The following is a 16,210-nucleotide window of genomic DNA, read 5'->3' on the forward strand; positions in this document are numbered from 1 at the left end:
AACCCTAACCCTAACCCTAACCCTAACCCTAACCCTAACCCCTAACCCTAACCCTAACCCTAACCCTAACCCTAACCCTAACCCTAACCCCTAACCCCTAACCCTAACCCTAACCCTAACCCTAACCCTAACCCTAACCCTAACCCCTAACCCCTAACCCTAACCCTAACCCTAACCCTAACCCTAACCCTAACCCTAACCCCTAACCCTAACCCTAACCCTAACCCTAACCCCTAACCCTAACCCTAACCCTAACCCTAACCCTAACCCCTAACCCTAACCCTAACCCTAACCCTAACCCTATCCCGAACCTGAACCCGAGCCCTATCCGGAAACCGAACCCTAAACCCTAAACCCTATCCCGAACTCGAACCCTATGCCGAACCGTATATCGAACCCTAACCGTAACCCTAACCCTAATCCCAAACCCTGAACCCGAACCCGAACCCAAACTCTAAACTGAACTGGAACCCAAACCCGAACTCTAACCCAAACTCGAACCCCTAACCCAAATCCTAAACCTGAACCCAAACTCAAACTCAAACCCCTAACCCCAACCCTGAATCCGAACCTGAACCCTAACCCGAACCCTAAACCAAGCCCGAACCCGAACCCAATCCTGAACCCTAATCCCAAACCCGAACCAGAACCCTAACCCGAGCCCCAATCCGAACCTGAACCCGAACCCTAACCCCGAACCCCTAACCCCTTACTCTAAGCCTAACCACCACCCTTACCCTCACCACAAATTTCCAAAACTGTGATATGAGATGACAGAGAACCTTAACGGACCAATATCCAAGTTAGAACATGATGCCGTCATCATCAAACTCTGGAGACATAAAAGACAGGGACAACTGGCTTCTCAGGCGAATTCTATCAAAAGTTTAAAAAAGAAATAATACCTATTCTAGTGAAGCTGTTTTGAAGGTATAAAGTGCACAAACACCTCCAATCTTGTTTTAAGAGGCCGGCATTACCTTATCTCAAAATTAGACAAAGACCCCACCATAAAGGAGAATTACAGACCAGGATCCCTGATGAACCCGGATGCAAAAATTCTTACCAAGATAGTAGTCAATAGGGTCAACAGTATATTGAGTGGATTATTCACCACAACCAAGTGGGATTTATCCTGAGGATGCATGGTTGGTTCAACATTGATAAAACAATCAACGTGATAGATCACAGCAATAAGAGAAGAAACAAGAACCTTATGATCCTAAAACAAAACAAAACCTTATGATCCTCTTAAGGGATGCAGAGAAAGCGTTTGACAAAATACAGCCTCCATTCCTGATCAAAACTCTTCAGAGTGTAGGGATCGAGGGAACATTCCTCAGCATCTTAAAAGCCATCTACGAAAAGCCCACAGCAAATATCATTCTCAATGGGGGAGCACTGGGAGCCTTTCCCCTAAGATCAGGAACACGACAGGGATGTCCACTCTCACCACTGCTATTCAACATAGTGCTAGAAGTCCTAGCCTCAGCAATCAGGCAACAGAAAGAAATAAAAGGCATTCAAATTGGCAAAGAAGTCAAACTCTCCCTCTTTGCAGATGACATGATACCGTACATAGAAAACCCAAAAGCCTCCACCCCAGGATTGCTAAAACTCATACAGCAATTCGGCAGTGTGGCAGGATACACAGTCAATGCCCAGAAGTCAGTGGCATTTCTCTACCCTGACAATGAGAGTGAAGAAAGGGAAATTAAGGAGTCAATCCCATGTACAATTGCACCCAAAAGCATCAGATACCTAGGAATAAACCTAACCAAAGAGGTAAAGGATCTGTACCCTAAAAACTACAGAACACTTCTGAAAGAAATTGAGGAAGACACAAAGAGATGGAAAAACATTCCGTGCTCATGGATTGGACAAAATTAATATTGTGAAAATGTCAATGCTACCCCAGCAATTTACACATTTAATTCAATCCCTAGCAAAATACCATGGATTTTATGTTGCATGCACTGTGGCAACACGATCAGGGTCCTGAGGATAAGGGGATGAGGAAAATAAAAGTAAAGAGATGGGGACAGGAAGGACACAGTGGATGATGTCCAAGCAGTTCCAGCTTTATTCAAGGTTTTACAACATTTTATAGCATGAACAAAACAAAGCCAAGAAGGTGTTTATTTTTAGAAGGTTTGTGAAACCCTCCAAAGTTCCCCTTTCTCAGCATGCAAGACAGACTCACAGGTGCCAGAAGACCTTGGTAAATAGATAAGCTTGTTGCTCAGGATGTGCATACTTCAAAGGAATATTAGGTATGATAAACAGACCAGCAAGGACAGACAGACCCTTATTTACATTTATGACCAGGTCAGAATAAGTTGTATCTATTGTGTAATGTGGGCGATCACGTACAAGCGAGCCCTGAGAACCATTTCTCAAGCCCTTTCTCAAGCGTCTACCAACTATTTACCCTTTAGGCTCCCAAGACTTTTGAGTGAATGAGGGACGCAAGTCCGGGCCTGGTTTGGTTCAGTTACTCCAGGTAGTCCGCAGTCGCCCACAATTTTCTTTCTTTTTTTTTAAAGATTTTATTTATTTATTCATGATAAACATAGAGAGAGAGAGAGGCAGAGACACAGGCAGAGGGAGAAGCAGGCTCCATGCAGGGAGCCCGACACAGGACTCGATCCTGGGACTCCAGGATCACGCCCTGGGCCAAAGGCAGGCGCTAAGCCGCTGAGCCACCCAGGGATCCCTACCGTGGACTTCAGAGCTGGAACAAATCATCTTAAGATTTGTATGGGGGAGCCCGGGTGGCTCAGTGGTTTAGCGCCACCCAGGGATCCCTATAATAATACACTAATAGTAGACTTCCACATGGCACTCTGAGCCAATGAGGGATATTCTAAGCAGAACATCAACACGGAAACCAGGGCTTTAAATGATACACTGGGCCAGATGAATTTCACAGATATATACAGAAGGTTCCATCCGAACCCAACTGAATACACATTCTTCCCAAGGGCACATCGAACTTTCTCCAGAATAGTCCACATACTGGGTCACAAATCAGGTCTCAACTGATACCATAAGATTGGGATTGTGCCCTGCATATTTTCAGACCATAATGCTTTGAAACTACAACTCAATCAGATGAAGAAATTTAGAAGAAACTCAGCGTTTGGGCATCCCACTAAAGGAAGAGGGTCAACCAGGAAATTAGAAAATTAAAAAAGATTCATGGAAACTAATGAAAATGAAAATATATGATAGTTACCAATATATTTGCAAGAGAAGCAGAATTCATCCTTTCCCCCAATAAACGTGCTTCTTTAAAAACCCTAATTTGCAGAATTTATAGTAATGGAAAAATACCTATGATTCCGTGATTAACAAAACCTTTGCTTCTCCTGATTTAGAAGAGGAAATAGCTCCTGTCTCCCCTTTCTCTTAGGCTGCCAGGAAGCTAAGAGCCAAGTTCTAATTTGAACATAAGCCAAGTGGCACCTAATGCCTTGGACCATGTTCTCCTCTGTCAAGGTTTTCACTCTCACTCTGTGTTTTTACCAATCCTGATTTTTTAGATCTATAAACCAAACCGCTGTCAGCGTTTGGTTCTGAGAACTGTGCCCTTGCACAAGTGTATGAGGGAGTTTGGACAGCAGCGCCGCATTCACTCTGGGATCTAGGTGCCCCGCACCAGGCAACACCCCCAGCTTTCCCTCTCGGCCCCGCCCCCGGCCCGGCCCCGCCCCTAGGTCGGCCCCGCCCCTAGCCCTAGCTCCGCCCTGGCCCCGCCCCTAGCCCCAGCTCCGCCTCCGGGCCCCGGCCCCGCCCCCTGGGCCCCGGCCCCGCCCCTCTCCACAGCCCTTCTTCCCGCGGGAGCGCCGCCTCTTCTCGCGGGACCGACGACGGCGGCAGGGCCGTTGCTAGGATGCGGCGGGCATAAGAGAAAGCGGCGGGGCGGGTGCGGACGCGGCTCCCTCGAAACCTCAGCGACCCGGTGGCTGCGTCCGTCGGTCAGGTGGGAGGACAGGTTCTGGCGGCCTCTCCTGGCCCCTCCGCAGACCGGCCTGGAGCCGGGAGCCCGGGCGCGGGGCGCGGAGCTGTGTGCGGGCGCTGTCCCGCGGGGTCGGGGCTGCCTGGCCGCGGGACGAAGCTCCACCTTCGCTTCGGTCCGTGCAAAGCATCCTGTTGTCCTTTTCTGGCTGTTTCTGCGATGCGGGGCTCGGAGCGGCAGCGTGCGGTGGGCGGGGCCGGGGAGGGTTGTGGGCGGGGCCGTGGGCGGGGCCGTGGGCGGGGCCGTGGGCGGGGGGCGGAGCCGGGGCGCAGTCTCAGGCCGCCGTGTGGGGGGCATCGGGCGGCTCCTGGCAGCGCTGAGGGGGTCGCACCCCGTACCCCACCCCGTGCTCAGATAGTGACCCCAGGGGTTCGCAGCCTGTATCCGGGTCACACCTGCACGACGTTCCCTGCTCTCCTCACGGGGGCTCAGACCTGGAGCCCCGAGATGCTCCGGGATGGGCGGGGCCGGGGAGGGTTGTGGGCGGGGCCGTGACGGCGGGAGGGGTTGTGGGCGGGGCCGGGCGGGGCCGTGGCGGCGGGAGGGGTTGTGGGCGGGGCCGGGCGGGGCCTTGGCGGCGGGAGGGGTGTGGGCTGGGCTGTGGGCGGGGCCGGGCGGGGCCGTGGCGGCGGGCGGGGCGCCTCGTCTCTCCGCGCCGCGAGTCTGCCCGGTGGTGGTTAAGAAGCCGGACGCGTGCGGACCCGGTCGGGCCGCAGGACACCGCGGGCGCCCACGGCGACGGTCCCGGGTGGCCAATGGGCGGCTTCAGAACAGCGTCCTCCGTGGCACCCTCCGCTCCCCCACGCTCGTGTCCGAGCCTCTTAAAAGACTTAAAGATGCAACAGGTTTGTTTGGCCCCGCAGGACTGGGTCCCCCGGAGCAGTGACGCCGGCATCGTAGGCCCGTCGGGGACCGTGCTTGGGAGGTGAAAGGGGCAGGTCCGCGTGATCATCACAGGGGCTGCTTTCTTCCTTGTTGAGCAGTTTTTAAAGTCTAAAACGTCTACGTCTGAACCGTCAACGTAAAGACGATGCCAGTTCACGCGGCGGGCGGAGTGACCAGCGAAGCCCCGGCTCAGCCCGTCCTCCCGCGCCGCGCCCCGCCCCGCCCCAGCCGTCCCGCAGCGCCGGCGCCCAGGTGCTCCCTGGACGAGGGCCGCGTTGGCGGCGACCGGGCTGCCCTGGGCCCTGACCCCGGGCACGCTCCGGCGGGGAGCCCGCAGCCGGGCCTCTCACTTCACTGAACCCTCACGTGCAGCTGGCCGAGCAGGCCTCCTAGAGACCCACCCCCGCTGGGTCAATAGTTTACTCCTTCGTGTTGATGAGTAGTAGTCTATTTTATGAACGTCTCCTAGTATGTGGGTCCGTGCCTCAACCGAGGAACGTTTGCTTCCAGGGTTCGAGATTAAGCATAAAGGCTTCATGTACTTTTGTAAGCAAATTTGGTATGAATGTAGTTTTTCACTCCCATCAGGGTAAAGAACACAGATTGCTAGGTGATGTGTGTTTAATTTTATAAGAAAACTGACAGTTATTTCAAATGCTGTACCAATCGCCGTTTCCGCCTTCAAGGTAGGAGTTCCACGTGTCTTCCATTCACTAGCACCTGATACGGTTGGGAGATTCTAATCTATATGGATATATCGCCATAGTTGCGTTTCTTTAATAGCTCCTGATACTGAGCACCTTTTCATGTGCTTGTTCTCGGGGTCAGGGCTAGACGGAGGCGGTTGAGGCAACTCACCCGGATTTTCAGGACGCATTTATTTTTAGGTGCACCTGTGAGCCTAGCACAGCGCAGGTGCCGCATCGCACTTGTGCCTCTCTAGTCCTGGCTCCACTTATTTGCCTTCTGTATATGTTCCTTGTTGACTTGTTTAAATATTCTACTCATTTTTATTTTTTTTCAGATTTTGTTTATTTATTCATGAGAGGCAGAGAGAGAGAGAGGCAGAGACACAGGCAGAGGGAGAAGTAGGCCCGATGCAGGACTTGATGCCAGGACTCCTGGGATCACGCCCTGGGCCCAAGGCAGACGCTCAACCACTGAGCCACCCAGGTGCCCCTATTTTACTCATTTTTAAACTGTTATTATTTTCTCACTGAAATTTGAGAGTTTTCTATATATTCCAGGTACAAGTCCTTGATCAGATACAAGCTTTGCAAAAAATTGTCTACTAGGCTGTGGTTTGTCTTTTTATTCTTCTACTTATGTTGTTTGAAGAGCAGACATTCTTGATTTTGTTGCTGTTTTAGAAGATGACATCTTGGACATTGTGCAGGGAAGGTGACCCAACAGATAGAAACAAAAGCATTACCTCAGCCTCTCCAGGGGTGGGAGGAGTATGTTGCTGGGAGTCAGGGCTTCTTTATGATACTCTCTCTCTAATCAGGCCTCTTAATGGGAGAAAATAACCAAAAGGAAAATTTTGGGTGTGTGAGAACCTAAAGAAATTTCTTGAACTTTTTAAAAATTGAGTTTTTATTCAGTTTTTTTTCTCATTTCACATTTTTTTTTATTGTTTTGGAAGTGTAAAACTTTATTTCAGTTTTTCAATTGGCCATACTAGAAATTCCGCTATGCTTTTAATTTAACAAAGTCTAGGGTTAAGTATCCTATCCCTCAATTTCGTAAGAAGTATAAGAATTTGAGAACAGTTCACTCTGATCTTTCCCTTCCCAGTCATATATTCTTATTGTCTAATATTTCAATTTTCTACTACTATTCTGTTGACAGTATATGTTCGGGTTTACCCGTATGCTTATAATTTATTTGTTTACCTTTTCTTTTGCACTTCAAAGTTCTGTTGACCCCATTTTCCTCTTCCTTCAAGTATATCCTTTAGAACTTTCTTTAGAGCAGATATCTTTGTGGTAACTATGTATAAATATTTCTATTTTCTTTTTTTTTTTTTTTTTAAATTTTTTCTTTATATATGATGGTCACACAGAGAGAGAGAGAGGCAGAGACACAGGCAGAGGGAGAAGCAGGCTCCATGCACTGGGAGCCCGATATGGGATTCGATCCCGGGTCTCCAGGATCGCGCCCTGGGCCAAAGGCAGGCGCCAAACCGCTGCGCCACCCAGGGATCCCTATTTTCTATCTTGAAAGAGAATTTTGCTCTATGCACAATTCTAGGTTGATAGCTATCTTTTAATTAGTTCATTGTTACCTTGGCTTCTATATTTCTGACGAGAAATCCGCAGTGATTTTGCTTTTCTTTCCTTTGTATTAATATTAGCAAATTAATCCAAAGCAGTAGGTGATATGTCCTTTTTCACTGTGTGCTTTCCAGACCTTCTCTTTGTTATTCTGTAATGTAATTACAGTGCATATGGGTTTGATTTATTTATACTTATCCCATTGGGTGTATGTTTATGTTATGCTTCTTGGATCTTTGGATCCATACTTTTCATCAGTTTTGTAAAATTCTCATGCTTGCTTTGGCAGCACATATACTAAAAAAGAGTTTTGTAAAATTCTCAACCGTTACTTTAAAAATATTTTCTCTCATTTATCTTTTTGTTTCCTCTGTGATTCAGATTTGACATCTGTTAATTAGATCAGGGGCTGACAGACTTTTTCTGGAAAGGGCTTCTCAGGCCACATACAGTCTCTGCTGCATATTCATTGCTATTTTTTTATTTTAAAAGTATAAAACCATTCTGAGCTCACAGAAAGATATACTTAGCAATAGATATGCTAGACTTTTTCTCTTTTGCATGGCCCTTAATCTCTCATATTTTTCATATCCTTATCTGTTTGCTGCATTCTATATCAAATCATTTTATTTATCTTTTAGTTTCCCAATTCTCTCTTCAATTATAATGCTATATTCATTGAATTCAACAAATATATATTTTTATTCCAGATATTCCATATTTGAGGAAGGCTAGAGAACTTCACTAAGGTTTTTTTTTTTTTTTCTATGTAAGGATTTGTGCTTAATGTGTTAGCCCCAAACACAGCTTTCCCACTTCACTACTTGTTCCATATTTTAATCCGCCCCTGCTCTTGCCACAGAAATACACCTCCAGGTCACTTCTATCCTCCCTTGATGGCTGCCAGTTTCTACAGGTAGGCTCCCTGATGTACTGGCTCCTCAGAGCTCTGATCCCGCTGCTGCCCCTGCAGCCTGGCCCTTGGCTGCCCGAGCCCACTCTGGCCCCAGGTCCTGGGTGCTGTCACAGTCTCCCAAGCCAGAGCTCTGGATTGCTGTACCTCGGGCACTAGTCAGCTCCAAAATCAACCCACACTTGTTTGTTGTGGGGAACAAAAGTCATTGGAGACTTGCTACAGTTTGTGAGAACAAAGCTACTACAAAGAGTGCTTACTATACAGGGTGTGGTTGCTGGGTCGCTGGCAGATCCCTTACAGCTTCTGATCCGTTGTAATCCCAGAAATAAAAGTCCTGTGTTAGTTTGTATTCAGAAAGAAAGCTTTTCAAATAAACCCTTTCACAAGGCATTGTTCATTGGATAGGGAAGCGTTGACAATATATTTTAAAATATTTTTCAATATATTCTTGACAGTAGATTTTTCTCAAATTTATTGTGTTTTGAGGTTCTCGTTTAGTGATATTTTTACTTTTCATGGTGTTTTTATTAAAAATTCCCCGGTGCTTTTACCTAATGCCGTTACTAAAATAATCAGTATTTAAAAGAAAATAGTGAGCAACATTGCAGTATGTTATGAACATCACTGTATACCAGCACTGAATTTGATATTTGGTGTAAGAATTTTTTATGTGTAATAAATACATATATATATATATTTATTTTTCATATATTTTTTTGGTTCAGAAAAATGTCTGATCGGGAAGAAGAATTTGGTGCTCAGAATGCTGTTACTGCGTCAGAAGAAAATGATGATGCTTTTGAGACCATCAATGTTCCAATTTCCTCGGAGGAGCTTCCAGAGTCAGGTCAAGCAGAAGGCAGTGAATCTGAAGTCACACCATCCAGTGAAGGCCACACGACACATGTGAAAGAGGAAAATGACCAGAGCTTCTTGAACGAGGAGCCAGAAGATGAAGAACAATTCATGGAAGAAGTTTTGTTCCCCAAACGAGTTTCATACTCTCGAAGAAATTCTGTAAAGCACAAGTTCACTAAACATGATAATGCAGTGCAGTCAGCCAAACAGTTTTCACATGCTGGATCTCTGGCATTTCTGGATAAGATAAAGGCGATAAAGGAATCTCTGAAAGCATCGATGAAAGATCCTTTAGCAACAGGTATTACTTGGGGAAGACAGGAATCTCTTTTCCTCGTTTTGAAGAATGGTTGCTTTTTCAAATTTATTTTGCTTGAAGATTTGTTTTATATTTGATATTGCATACTTTTCCTTCCCTTTACCCACCAAAACCTCTGTAGCCACTACCACTTAATCTCTTAATTAAGTGTGAAGGTACTCTATTCTATAGTATCTGTTTTCCCTGAATAGATGAACACCATTACATTTTAAGTTGATATTGATCCATCTTTCCTAAATAAAGTAGGTTTTTAAAATGTTTAGGGACCTGGTAAAATGGGAAATTCTTGAGTACAATTGTCGTTCTTTTGCATACCTCTTTGGAATTACTTGTTCGTAGCTAGATAGAGTTGGAAGGGAACTTGACTCCAGATTTCTTAGTTTCATATCCAGAGTTCATTCCTCATACCTTGTTACTTATATATATTTCCACACTTTTTCTTAGTGTTAACTTTATATTTAGCTTCAGAAAAATTGTTGTCTTGAATTACTGTTTATTTTATTTTATTTTATTTTTATATTGTTTAATTTTAAAGGCATAAGATTCATGGTGTGTAGGAGTTACCACTACATTGTTGGTAACAAAGCCAAAGTGGAGCAGCAAGAAAGTGGTTACATCTAGAACCAGCTTAGTTGGCTGATTAACTGACTGCTACTTCTCTCTCTTGTCCATAAGTTTTGAAATTGTTCATCCATAGGGTGGTGAATATGGGACCATCTTTTAACAATAATAACAGCAGCTTGTTTGGCTGATGAAATGTAGCTTTTGAATCCAGTGGAGTAGTTTACCCTTGTGTGGTGTATCCATACAAGAGAAGAATGAGAAGGAAGGAGAAGAAATTAATTAAGCCCTATTATACCTAACTGAAGCTGTTATCCCTCGTTTTCACTATTCACTATAAATTTGGTCTCCATTTGTTTGTTTTTTAAAGTAACCTCTGTACCCAACATGGGGCTCAAACTCACAATCCCGAGATCAAGAATCACATGCTGTACTGACTGAGCCAGCCTGTGAGCTCCGTTTTTTGGTATTTCTGTGATTGCCGGATAGTAGTTTATAACAAATACTTAGGGATTAGAATAAAGTTGTCTTAGTCCTGTACTTTCTGAGGCTCACAAATTCATACACCTCCCTTTCCCAAAGCTTAGGAAGTCACTGTTATGAAAATGTTAAAATATATTAACCATAGAATTTTGAATCCATAAAACAACTAGAATAGCCTTCTGATGACTTAACATCTATGAAAGTGTTTTCTTTGTTGATAGCTAGGAAAGTAAATTTTAACAATCTCAAAGAACCTTAGCATCAACAGTGCCTGGTTAAATTTCATTCTGAGATTATTGATAAAAGTCTCATTTAGCTTTATGAAGATTGTTATGTGTCAGGCCTCTAGAAATATATAAAACTTTTTCAGCCTACAGTTTGTACTCTGCCCTCCATCTTACTTATTGATCTTCTCCATTAAAACTTAAAGTCAGTAGATGTAAAAGAAGAAAGTTTACCCCATTATATTAAACTTTTGAAAAGTTTTATTATTAATATGTAAGTGTCTTGAATTGCTATTTTATAGAATGGCTAGTGAGCCACGTAATGCCTATTTTTGTGAAAATTAGATTAGTGTGTAGTTATTCTAAATATTTGTAATTAAGAGTGTTTTTTCTGTTTCTCATTTTAGTAACTGTAGACATAAATCAATTATGGAAAGAAGAATGGATTTAGAGATCTTTTACTTTGAAAATTTCTCTATTGGATTTTCTTTTTTTTTTTTTTTTTAAAGATTGTATTTATTTATTCATGAGAGAGAGAGAGAGAGAGAGAGAGAGACAGGCAGAGGGAGAAGCAGGCTCCCTGCAGGGAGCCTGATGTGGGACTCGATCCCAGGACCCCAGGATCATACCCCAGGCTGAAGGCAGGCACTAAACCACTGAGCCACCCAGGAATCCCCCTCTATTGGATTTTCTTAACTTGATGAGTATGCACTGATTTACTGATGCATGCTATCAATATGTAACCAAAGTGTGCACATCATAAGTTCAGGGACACCTTGTAGGTCTCAGGGTCTCCTGTTCCAGTACTCAGTACACAAAAATGCTTGATTTTCTGAGCTGTTCCCGTATTTATATCTGAGTAATATAATACTAGATGCCAATACCAGATTAGTACCAATTAATACCAAATATTGGGAATCTTTAAAAGCAGTTTAGTTTTCCTATTTCTTGTGCTATTCTGACTGAAGAGTTAATTCTAAATGTGCACTGATGCCCATTGCAGAGAATGGAAAAAGGATCTGAACTTTAAGCTGGAGTTGGGGTGCAGGTGTTGACCCCTGATGCTAATTATTGAGATTCTGGATTAATCTGCAAAATAAAATCTGAATGTCATTTCCCGTAGATATTAAAATGTAACTCTTATCATGGAAGTGCAGTGGGGGAACACGGCAGGGGCAGTCTGCCTTCAGTATTATTAAAAATTGTCCCATAATTCTCTGTTTATGGACTGTAGGTTGCTGACCCTTGCTTTTGACTATGATTCTTTTCTCTTTTTATCTACAGTAAAAGTTGTACTTTTTCCTATGGGCCAGGAAATTATAATGCCTTTTAAAATAGACACCATTGTAAAATACCTCAAGGATCATTTTTCATACCAATTACTTATTCCATCCGATACACTGCAGATAAGATATGCAGGTAAGTTTGGAAGCTAACAAAACCTACCAAGACTTCTTTAGCTTTACCATGTAAATAATCAAAATCTTTGATTTGTTAAAATATATTGTTATCTTCTGTTGGAACATTATATTGTGATTCTGCATTCATTTGACACATTTTTATTGAGGCCATATATATATATATATATATATATATATATATATATATATATATATTTAAATATTTTATTTATTTATTTATGAGAGACAGAGAGAGAAGCAGAGACACAGGCAGAGGGAGAAGCAGGCTCCATGCAGGGCCTGACATGGGACTCATTCCCGGGACCCCGGGGTCACGCCCTGGGCTGAAGGCAGTGCCAAACCACTGAACCACCCGGGCTGCCCCCTATTGAGTATATATTTGTTCTAAATACTTAGCTAAGAACTGAAGATGTAAAGAAACATGAAACAAAATCTTTGTTCTCAAATTGTTTATAGACTAGTCAGAAAGACAATGTGTGCAATAGTTAACACATAATGTGTAAATGTTTTTTAATGGAGATAAGCACAAAACACTCTGAGAACAGAGAGGAAGGAAAGTGGGAGATTCTAAAAAGCTTCATTTAATAAAAGTGATAATACTTGTGCTTAGTCCCAAAGGGGTGAGAAAATCTGGGACTTTGGGGAAGTGATAAGTTTAGAGTGGCTAGAAGTAGATTCTCTGTGAGGAGTGGGAGGCAATGAGGTTGAGAGAAGTAGATGAGGAATGAGAATAAGAAGAGGACTAAAAATGGTTTATCTGTCAGACTTTATACACTAAGGCCAATTCACAATCCTATGATGTTCAAGTTTATTTATATTTTGTGGGCAATACTGAGTAACCCACTTTATTGTAGCCTTATGTCATGAGAGGACTTGGTCTTTGTAACTGTGATAGAGGGAGTGAGAACAACATGGCTAAATAAATGTTTCTGTAGAATATGTCTGCACAGAGGCTAATATTTTAGTTTAAAAAGTTTTGCTCTTAACTTATAAAATGCCACATACAAAAAAGGTTTCCATGGAGATAAGAATACTTTTTTTGTGGGAAAATCCTAAACACTAAAAAGAGGGTAAGCCTTACCTATTAAATTCCTCATCAAATCAAAGAAAACAATAAGTTCGATTTCAAAATTATTTTTAAAAAACTATTATAATGAATGTGCTATAAATTAAGATGCTCATGCATTCAAACAACTGACTATTAAAGCTTGGATAGGGAAATAACACGAAAATTTAAATAATTACTAGTAATAACAATCACGATGGTTAATTTATTAAGACTTACCATGTGCTAGTCCATCTACAAGATATTTTGCGTCATTATCACATTATCATTCAGTCCACACAATAACCCTTTGAGGTAGGTATTTTATTAACTTTTTTTTGGAGGAAGGAAACTAAAGCTTGAGAAAGTTGTACAAATTCACACAGCTAATGAGTGACAGGATCTGAACTTAAATATAGGTATGACTCCAAAAAGGATATTTGAAACTGCTTGGCATTAACTATAAGATGAAGTTCCAAATTGGAGAAGAAAGAGCACTTTGAGAATGGAGTAACTAGCCAGTGGTATCTGAGACTGTTCTTTGTACTTTATGACCTTAATTCGCTGTATTTTAAGTGGCGGCATCTCCACTGGGTACCGGGCTTACGTGAGCCACGACAGTAAAAGAGCGGATTCTGTGTCAGCTTCCCTCTAACATAGGTGCTTTCTTCTCGTCCGTGAATTGGAGTTCGAATTTGGTGGGACTAAGCCTACTACACAAACCAGAGGAGTGAAGAGGGCTCTGGGCGTCTGTATTAGTTTCCCGTGGCTGTTGTAAAAATTAACCACAAGTTTAGTAACACGTGATTCCTCTTAGAGTCCCGAGTGCCGGCAATTATAGACCAGTTTCACTCAAATGAAGCCAACCTGTGGGCAGGGCTGTTCCTCCTCTGGAGGTCCTGGGGAGAATCTGCTCCTTGTCTTCTCCAGCTTCTAGAGTTGTACACCTTGCATGGCCCCTTCCCCCATCTGTAAAGCAAGCAGCAGAGCATCTTCAAATCTCTCTCTGCTTCTGGTTTATCATCTTCTCCTCTGTAGTCAAATCTCCCTTCCATCCTATCTAAGGGCATTTGGAATAAGTTCTGGGGATTAGGACATGGATATATTCTGGAGCCATGATTCAGCCTATCACAAAGTCCATATAATATTCATGTTAATTTTTTAAGTTAAGAATTTGGGATGTGAAATTGAAACTCAAGGAACTTTGTGCTTTCTTAAACATAGCTAAAGTAGGCTGTGGTATCTGATATTATTTCTAAGAAGGAGGGTAACAAAACCTTTGCTATGTTTAAATTCTTAATTGTAATTTAGGAAGACCATGCATTGGAAGAGTGATATAGATTCTATCAAAACAGCAGCCATTAACATTATGCATAGTTTTTATTCCTTAAAATAGAGAAGTAAAATTTGGGTCAATTTATAGAATAAACCAATAAAAGGAGATAGAACTAAAAAAATACGAAAAATAACATAAAAATAGAGTAATGTACACTTTTTCCAGCACAGACCTGAGGCTTAACCTCACTTTTTCATGAATTTCTTTATATGAGTTTCTGACTATAGGAACAGAAGGGGAAAGATGCAACTCTGAGTTTATGCTTTTCTGTACTGGAGAGAGGAATGGGTATGAAAATAATCAAATTTTCCCTGATAAAGATATGTCCTGTGTTTACATATAACACACTGATTTTTTAGAAAGTCAATGTCTAGAATATGATTTTGCTCATAGAATATGGTTGTTTTTTTTTTTAAATAGTTACGGAGTTTCAGGGTTATTATGTATTTGTATTTCTGATGAGAAATCCTATGAGAGTTGTAGCTTTACTTGTAATGCTGAATTCTTGCATCTTAACTTTTCCCATTGTGGAGTTTTCTGTACTAACATTACAGCAAGGAATGAACATCATCAATATTCTATTCAGTACTTAAACTATATGTGTTTATTATATAATCATCTTTGACATTTTCCATCCCCTTGAAATTAGTATGTGTAGTTATTTCTTTGCCATACTTCTACGAATGCTTCTTCTTCTAATTTCATGTCATTTTTAGGAAGGATTCTTAAAAATAATGAGACTCTACTGCAATATGGAGTTAAGCCACAGGATATTGTACAGGTGGAAATCTTTTCTACAGATCCAGATCTATTTCCAATCAAAAGAATACATGGATTAACTGATGCCTCTCAAATCATAACTGTCAAAGTACAAACTGGTTAGTTATTTGATGTCTTTTAGATAAAGTATTTTAGAGTCCCTTTGTAGGTGAACTTTCATTCAATCTTGGTTTTACCTCCTTAGGCATTGCTCAGTACCAGGAGGTACCTGTTGAGATTATTAAATCTGACTTTCACAAACCATTTCTTGGTGGATTCAGACATAAAATAACAGGAATAGAATATCATAATGCTGGAACACAAACTGTACCTAAAAAGATTCCTGAAAAAGACAATGTATTTTGTAGAGATACCCAGGTAATATTTTTATTTTTCTATGTAGGTTTTTCAAACTGCAAATCAACAAATGTTCTGTGTACCTCTCTAAAATGGAAATTTTCCCCATTTGCAATGATTTGGATGGTGCTAGAGCATATTAGCTAAGCAAAATAAGCCAGTCAGAGAAAGACAAATACCATTCATTCTTTTTAAAAAAAATTTATTTATTTATTCAGAGAGAGAGAGAGGCAGAGACACAGGAGGAGGGAGAAGCAGGCTCCCTGCAGGAAGCCCGACGTGGGACTCGGGATTGGGGTCTCCAGGATCACACCCCAGGCTGCAGGCGGCTAAACCACTGCGCCACCGGGGCTGCCCAATACCATTCATTCTTATGTAGATTTCATTCCTATGTAGAATTTAAGAAACAAAAAAAAGAGAGAGACAGAGAAAGAGGCAAATAAAAAAAACAGACTTAACTATAAAGAACAAATTGACAGTTTGGGAAGGGAGTGAAGGGAATAGGTAAGTAGGTGATTGAGATTACGGAGTACACTTGTCATGATGAGCACCGGGTCATGTATAAAAGTGTTCATTCACTATATTGTACACCTGAAACTAATATTATACTGTATGTTAAATAACTGGAATTCAGATAAAAACTTAAAAAATAAATTAAAATCTTCCAAGGAATTATATGGTAATTCATATAATAACAGAAAATTAAGAACACAGGAAAATGTGCTCTTTACTCACTGATATGTCTATAT

General features: G+C 42.1%; 1 protein-coding gene across 6 annotated transcripts in view; it reads left to right on the plus strand.

Annotated features, from left to right (window-relative positions):
• The first annotated feature begins 3,836 nt into the window (after positions 1-3,836).
• IQUB (IQ motif and ubiquitin domain containing) overlaps positions 3,837-16,210 on the plus strand; it is a 50,812-nt gene continuing 38,438 nt past the window's right edge. Inside the window, exons 1-7 of one of the 6 annotated variants that reach the window (XM_077855954.1) lie at positions 3,841-3,985; positions 5,931-6,079; positions 8,045-8,098; positions 8,824-9,257; positions 11,828-11,962; positions 15,062-15,223; positions 15,310-15,482. In XM_077855954.1, the coding sequence (XP_077712080.1) occupies positions 8,079-8,098; positions 8,824-9,257; positions 11,828-11,962; positions 15,062-15,223; positions 15,310-15,482 (924 nt within the window). In that variant the 5' untranslated portion in view covers positions 3,841-3,985; positions 5,931-6,079; positions 8,045-8,078. Of the gene's footprint in view, positions 3,986-4,677; positions 4,867-5,930; positions 6,080-8,044; positions 8,099-8,823; positions 9,258-11,827; positions 11,963-15,061; positions 15,224-15,309; positions 15,483-16,210 lie in introns of those variants that run through there. The other 5 variants (XM_077855949.1, XM_077855950.1, XM_077855951.1 and 2 more) reach the window with 5 other exon arrangements.

This window comes from Canis aureus, chromosome 18, assembly GCF_053574225.1.
Source record: "Canis aureus isolate CA01 chromosome 18, VMU_Caureus_v.1.0, whole genome shotgun sequence".
Lineage (NCBI taxonomy): Eukaryota > Metazoa > Chordata > Mammalia > Carnivora > Canidae > Canis > Canis aureus.